General features: G+C 34.6%; 1 protein-coding gene across 1 annotated transcript; it reads left to right on the top strand.

The window, feature by feature from the left end:
- The first annotated feature begins 1,691 nt into the window (after positions 1-1,691).
- LOC127178729 (zymogen granule membrane protein 16) lies at positions 1,692-3,609 on the top strand. The gene is made up of 4 exons (XM_051131790.1): positions 1,692-1,757; positions 1,958-2,048; positions 2,306-2,450; positions 2,702-3,609. Exons 2-4 carry the CDS (start codon positions 1,994-1,996, stop codon positions 3,018-3,020), a joined length of 519 nt encoding a protein of 172 aa, XP_050987747.1. The 5' UTR covers positions 1,692-1,757; positions 1,958-1,993; the 3' UTR covers positions 3,021-3,609.
- The last annotated feature ends 3,766 nt before the right edge of the window (positions 3,610-7,375 follow it).

The raw sequence follows: 7,375 nt of genomic DNA on the forward strand, positions 1-7,375 counted from the left end.
TACACAAGTTTCATAATTTGAGTTGAGTTACTGAAATAAACGAACTTTTCCACAACATTCTAATTTATTGAGATGCACCTGTATATACACTGGGTAGACTCAAGTCTCCCCACCACCCTACAGGATAAATATACTTATGATTTTCAGATTGTAAAAGCTTTTCCAGTAATGCCCACATAACAACAAAGCTGAAATTCAGAAATTCACCTTCACCAGTCACTCAAAATATTGTATATACAGTATTTGTGACAGTAACTCATCCATTGTTACCAAAGAAATGTTTTAAAACATGAAAAAATAAATTAATAAACAATAAACAATAGACATTTTACAATATGCATTTAGGCAGTTTTATTGGCAGCAATTTTCTACTTAAAAAATAATTTTTTGCCTTTATGTTTTGGTAAGTACGTTTTTAGAATCGACTTACTCAAAGATTTCAGCTTACTCCAAGTCAGTCAGGGCTGAAAATAGTGGCTTTTATTAAGTCACTGGATGATGAGAGATAGATATTGACACAGATGTAGTTATTTCAAACTTTGAAAAATAAACTGCACACCTAATAGAATAATACAATACAACAAGTTCAGTGGCAACAAAACGTTTTGTTGTTCCCTGTATTTACTTCCTTAATGCAGAGCCAAATCACTTCACCCCAAACAAAAGATTACATTGTATTCTGTCTGTCATGTAAATGCAGAGGAGACACGTAATTAAATTCTGTTCATGCTGTACAACTGGTTTTGTTTCAGTGAAAGTGTTGGTATAAATAGGAAGTTGTGCATAGACCTCAAACGTCACACACAAACCTTGAATCTCAGGCAGGGAATTTCTGCAGTTTAAGACAATTGGATTTTGAATGCACCACCCCTCTTTTATTATACACATCAATGTGGTTATTTCAAGTAATTCACTTTACATTGCATATTTTGTCTTTAAACCCACCCTTATGTACAATTTCTCTTCTGGGTTGTAATCAGATAATGCATGTTACATGACAGAACTGGTATCATCGTCCTGTTTTGTTATATATAAGCTCAAAATGTAGTGGACAATGTTTGAGTTGAGTATTACTGAGAAAGCAAGAACACACTTATCAGCTAGCAATTATTACTTTCAACATGTTTAGTTTATTTCTTCAATACTTTTTAATAACTTGCTTACAATTTTTTTTTTATAATATTTTAGCTTTTTAAACAAATTCTCCACTCAAAATAGAGTGGAGATGGGGGAGTGGTTAATAATGCTTTGTATAAAAAATTATGATTAAGAAAAAAAGTCTATTAATTTTAAGAGTTTGAAACAAACATAGTTTTGATCAGCACAACTGATCAGCTCAAACATGTAATAATTCTTTTCTGAGTTTTTAATCACCTGTAAAGTTTTGTAATGCTCAGCTGTTCAAACGTTTTTTAGAACACAAAGTATTTTGCTTGAAAAGGTTTACTGGAACTTTTACTTTTACCGAAACTATAGTTCTAATAATTATCTGATATTAGTATTCATTCAGTATTTATTCCCAAAATGTGTCAGGTGACGTATGATACAAACAAGGAAGAAATTTCTTCTTAAAATATTTTCCTTCCAGACATATTCATGAAGATTGTAAAAAAAAAAAAAAAAAAAAAAAAAAAAATGTTCGATAACATTCCTCATCTAAATGAATGAAAATAAGAGGCTGGACCAGCAAGAGAGTATAAAGGAAGGCCTGGTTTAAACATCCTAATCAAGGAACACTCTCTCAGGCTCCACTACAGGTAATGGCATCATATAACAATTAACAATATAATACTGTACATCATGAAAAATATCATCTTAAATGTCTTTTCAATTATCTATAAATATGTTTATTTATCCATTTGTGAATACAGTAAAAATTAGATGTGTTTATTATATATATTATATAAATAGGGTTATTTGATGTGTTTAAAATAACAATCTACAATTTGCTATCTAGATTCTCAGAGAGCAGTAGACAGCTAAGCAATCCAAAATGCTGCATCATTTTGTGGTACTCTCTGCCCTTTGTGCCATGAGCATGACTATGCGTGAGTATTACTACCTAAATATGGTGTTACAAATAAATCAGCACTAACTGATTATGCATCAAATGCTTACTGTTATTTTGTACTACACTGAATTTTGTGCTGTACAACTAAAACAGTCAAAAACAAGGTTCCAATTAGGAAAACAAACAAACAAAACAAAATAAAACAAAACAAAACAAAACAAAAAACACGGTTTTAATGATTACTGGAAAACTAATTTCAGTCACTTACAGCTGATAATCTAATTTCCTTTTCAGCTTTACCTGAGTTTTACTCATACTCCCCTGCTGTTGGGGACGGCAGTGGAACTGAATTTTCCACTGCACACAAGGATCGCATCACTGGAGTCAGAGTTTATGAATATCCCTACTATGGATACTACTCCAACAACTACATCAATGGGTAGGTTTCCCCAAACATCACTATATAGTCTCACCCTGGATAATCTGAGCTGTCGTAATTATTAGACTGGTTACCTCACATAAAACCAACTAATTTTGCAATAAATTATAGGCTACTCTTTATATTTCATGCAGCCATTCAATAGTCTATTTTCTGTTTTTACATTCTGCATTGTTTTTTTAAAGGTCTAGTTATAAGATATTTGGCTCTGCATTATTTAACAATAAATGGCATATACTGTATCTGTTTAGGATCCAGTTGAGATATGGCAGTAACTGGACAGACCTGGTTGGTGTGAACTATAATAGGAATGAAAAGGAAATGACACTACACAACAATGAGCATTTTGTTCAGATCTCTGGAAAGTATTATTCTGGTTACATCAGTGAGCTTATGTTTGTCACTAATGAGGGGCGTTCTTTTAAAGTTGGGCAGCCTTATGGAATTTCATTTAACTTCTACCCAACCCATGATGGAAGTGAACTACGTTTCATCAGCGGTCGTCAGAATGGATTTGCCCTCACCTCCATTGGTGCTCATTGGGCGGTCTACTACAATTCCACTTCATAAAGTCAGAAATGTGTGTATGTGAAGAAAAGCCAGTTCTTTTAGCCTAATCATGCATGTTTTTCCTAAGCTCTTTATGAGGGATGGCATTTTGGGACTTTCTGAGCTTTCAGCATTATTTGAATGGTTTCTGGTTAAGAATTTACTAATTAATTAACTATACACTGAGAATACTAGAATGAAATTGTTTTATTCCTAATGATGTTTTATGGGCTACTCCTTTAACATAATAATTCCTGAAGGCTCTTGTGAATTTAGAACAAAATTAGTGAGATCCATTAAATATTCCTAACTAATATTAACCTGAATTACATTTTTATGTTTAATGTCACTACTATGACTGTTAAAGAAGGACAAAGAAGGTGGGTGACAAAGAAGGGTGTCAACCCAAAAACCATTGTCAGCCAAAAATGGATGATTTTCCAAGTTGGACAAACTCTCCACAGAACGTATATTCATATCCCGAGGGCTGATTTTTATTAAAGCTAACTATTAAACTAATTATTAATTATTGACGTTGATTTTAATTAAAACAACTGATAAACTCTTTTATGTTACATGAAGATCACAATAAAACTGCCTTATTAAAAGATTTACCATGCCTTTATCATTTATTTTTGCTATTTTTCAAATGCCTTTTATGAATCCATCTTTTTACACGGAAGTAAGCTTTTGGGTCCTGTTCGTTTTCTGCTATAGGGAAATAACGAGAAGAATAACAACGTGCAGTAAAAACTGTAAACGGTAAAACTGTTTGCACTACAAACCAGTGTGCTCATAATTATGATTAAAATATTTAACATTAACACATATGGTAAGATACAACAATTTACAATATGAAGCAGCAAAATGGCCTGTTTTGTACAGCTAAAAATAGCTGGATGCAGATGAGATCAGAAACCAGATCCATATAATGTACGGATGGATGTGTCCGCTCTTATGGGAAGAAAAATGTGGATTGATTTTTATTGTTTTTACCCTTGACCCAAACTTTTGATCCAACTTACATAAAACAACAACAACAAAAAAAATTACATATTTAAAACTGTGGTAATGTAAACCAAGCATGAACTAAAAATAAATCATTTCAATATTTATTGTGTGAACAAACAATTTTTCCAAAATCATGACTGCCACACAGCTGTGCCATCATTTAATAACCGTTTAGGTTTGTTGAGAACCAGACGGTATGGAGCGAATTTTGTGTGAAAATTCATCAAACAAATCCAGCGTTTTGCAAATAAACAATCTGCTTTACAAAGAAAAAAACACGACTTTCAAACAAAGTGATTTGCAAATACAAAACACTATTTGAGAGAAAATGCAGTGTTATGGACAACTATATGTATTGTGTGTTACAACTGTGAGACTCGGTTGCCATTTATGAGAAAATTTGGCTTAATTTTCTCACAAATGCAACTGAGCAAATTCTTTTTCCAAAAAAAAAAAAAAACAGCAGATGGCGCTGTCGGTCAATTCACGCTAGTTTCCCGAGATCCAAAACACCCGTTTACCTTCTCAGGGAATACAGCAGACCAACATGAGTGGGGAAAAGGTGAGTTTCTGTCTTACTACACTGACTAAATTTATAAAGGCAACACTTTTGTTTTTGCACCCATTTTTCATGAGCTGAACTCCTTTCATTGAGCTGGACATTCCTGCACTCAGCATGCCAATTGCACGCTCCCTCAAAACTTGCGACATCTGTGGCATTGTGCTGTGTAATAAAATTGCACATTTTAGAGTGGCCTTTTATTGTGGCCAGCCTAAGGCACACCTGTGCAATAATCATGCTGTCTAATCAGCATCTTGATATGCCACACCTGTGAGGTGGATGGATTATCTCGGCAAAGGAGAAGTGCTCACTAACACAGATTTAGACAGATTTGTGAACAATATTTGAGAGAAATAGGCCTTTTGTGTACATAGAAAAAGTCTTAGATCTCTAAGTTCAGCTCATGAAAAATGGGGGCCAAAAACACAACTGTTACATTTATCATTTTGGTCAGTGTATGTCTATAATTAACCATTTAGAGGTTTTCACGAAGCAACCCTACAATGTCAGCAAAATTCACAATAAATCATTAACATGATTGATTGTGGTTCACCCTAATGATGTTGGCTCAGTCTTGTTCAGAACCAGACAGGAATTGCGTGGACAACAGTGCAAAATTTGTCTCATAGACACAATTTTGTAAAGTTTAATCACACTATTTTTCAGCTGAACTTGTAAACTGAAATTAAAGCAGGCTGAGTATTGCAGACTGAAGCTTGCAATCGAGCACACAGATATGTATAGATGCCCCATTTGACCGCTCCAAGCATGTAGATGAGTCCCCCAACTAGTTCAAACACACAGGCACCACAGAAGTCCACTATATGGAGAAAATTGTTGTGAAAATGTGAAGTGTTGTCTTTATCTGAACTGCAAAGAACAAAAGAAAGAGAATTCACTTGTTAATATTTAATATTTTGTTTAGACAGGCAACCTGATGAAATGGACGTTTCAGTTTTGGTACAAACAACAAAAAGCAAGCATTTGTTTCTCAACTGAGGTGCCCAAAATCTTTTCAAAGCCTCTCTAGGAAGTCACTTTTTGAGTCAATGGAATTAACACCAAATTCTTGCTGTACTGATTACACATGTCTGCATTTTGTAGAAAGTAATGTAGCTTTTTTGTTTTTAAATAAACATTGTTACATTTCTTTCCCGTCTAGAGGTTGAAGCAATGATGATACAACAACATCCACCTCTCTACGGCTTCCACAATTAAATACAGGCAACAACAAAAGAACTTTAAACATTCAACAGAGTTAAATTATACACAGATCAGATTAGTTAACAAAAGAGGCACCTAGTAACACAAATTCAAAAATTTAGGCCCTCACAACAATCTGCAAACAAACAGGCTCAACAATCACGTGCTGGAGCAGGAAGAAAAACTTTTTCTCAGTTTTCTGGCTTTCCACCTCAGCTTTATCCACCAGCTACTATCTCGTCAACCAATCAGGTCATCCCCAAAGTTTGGTTTTGATTAGGCACAGCTGATGTCCATGTCTGGCTGAAGGGCTGAGGGAGAGGGACAGAGAGAGAGAGAAAGAGAGAGAGAGAAAACACATCCAGAAAGGGAGTCCAAAACAATGCAAAACAAAGAAAACAAAGAACAACCACATTGCATAGAATTAATAAATGGTGACCACATACATTCCAAATGTAAACAGGGAAGTAAACATAAGAAATACGTCAACGAACAACATCTTTCACAAACAATTACCTGCTTAAATTAAAGGTTTTTGAGCTGAACAGTGATCTTTATGGGTTTTGTTGTTGTTGTTGTTGTTTGTTTTTGTATCTTACAATACAGGCTACTGTGGATAGTATGTTTTAGCACTGATGGTGAAGACATGAACAACTACCAATTTGTGTAGCAGATTATAAGCACTTCTACCAAGGTTGAGTTGAATCCTCATCTGCATTCTCCACAATCATTTGCTCATGGTCTGTTTCCATGGTCACATCTGCAGAGGAATATATGGGAATAAATCAAAACAATCTGTCATGCATAATGAACCACAATGGAAAATGTATTGTTAGTTAGTACAGTTGCTTTATCCATACTCAAGCCTGTTACAGAAGCAACAGAGTTTGATAATGGTGGCACTGTTGCCTCTGAGCCATTAAGGTCTGTAAGCCATGCAAAATTAGATTATTAGTTAATGACATGTAATACAAATGCAATACGATAAATACAATGCAATAATGTAATAAGAGCGTTAATGAACTAAACGTTAATAACGTTAATAAACTAAAGTCCAGTGTACATTAGAGTTTGATATAAAAGAAATAGTAGGACTAGGGTTAATTGATGAGATTGATATTAGATGATGATATAGTGGGCCACATGTAAATAAGGAAACATTACATTGTACCTCACAATCCTTGGTAATAACTAAAACTAAATAAGTGCCATAAAGTGGCTTGAATTCTTCTGACTGTTGTGGTGGTGTATGATATTTCTCATGAGGGTTAATGGAAGGGTCAAATCGGATATGGTGAAAAGATCGGATCTGTGCATTAAGACTTGCAGTGTAAATGCAGCCTTAGATTAACATCGGTGGACTTGAACTTGAAAAATGGTGTGTATTTACGTCTTTCCACGGTTGAAAGATACCTACGTTCATTAATGCAGCGGTTCTTAATTCCAGTCCTTGTGCCATGGTCCCTACGCAGTGTTCATTGCTCCCTACTCCCTGAACACTGGAAATCCGTTGAAGTTTACTTCACTTCGGAACATTCAGTCACATATTTGCACTACGTCACCGCTTGCAGTGTCTTCACACACAGACGAAACTTACTAG

The sequence above is a fragment of the Labeo rohita genome, chromosome 16, assembly GCF_022985175.1.
Source record: "Labeo rohita strain BAU-BD-2019 chromosome 16, IGBB_LRoh.1.0, whole genome shotgun sequence".
Lineage (NCBI taxonomy): Eukaryota > Metazoa > Chordata > Actinopteri > Cypriniformes > Cyprinidae > Labeo > Labeo rohita.

Excerpts from the sequence above, each read along its gene's own strand:
- LOC127178729 (XM_051131790.1), top strand. The coding sequence starts at position 1,994 with ATGCTGCATCATTTTGTGGTACTCTCTGCCCTTTGTGCCATGAGCATG. Across the intron at positions 2,049-2,305 it reads TGCCATGAGCATGACTATGC|CTTTACCTGAGTTTTACTCA; the intron begins GTGAGTATTACT and ends TTTCCTTTTCAG. Across the intron at positions 2,451-2,701 it reads TCCAACAACTACATCAATGG|GATCCAGTTGAGATATGGCA; the intron begins GTAGGTTTCCCC and ends GTATCTGTTTAG.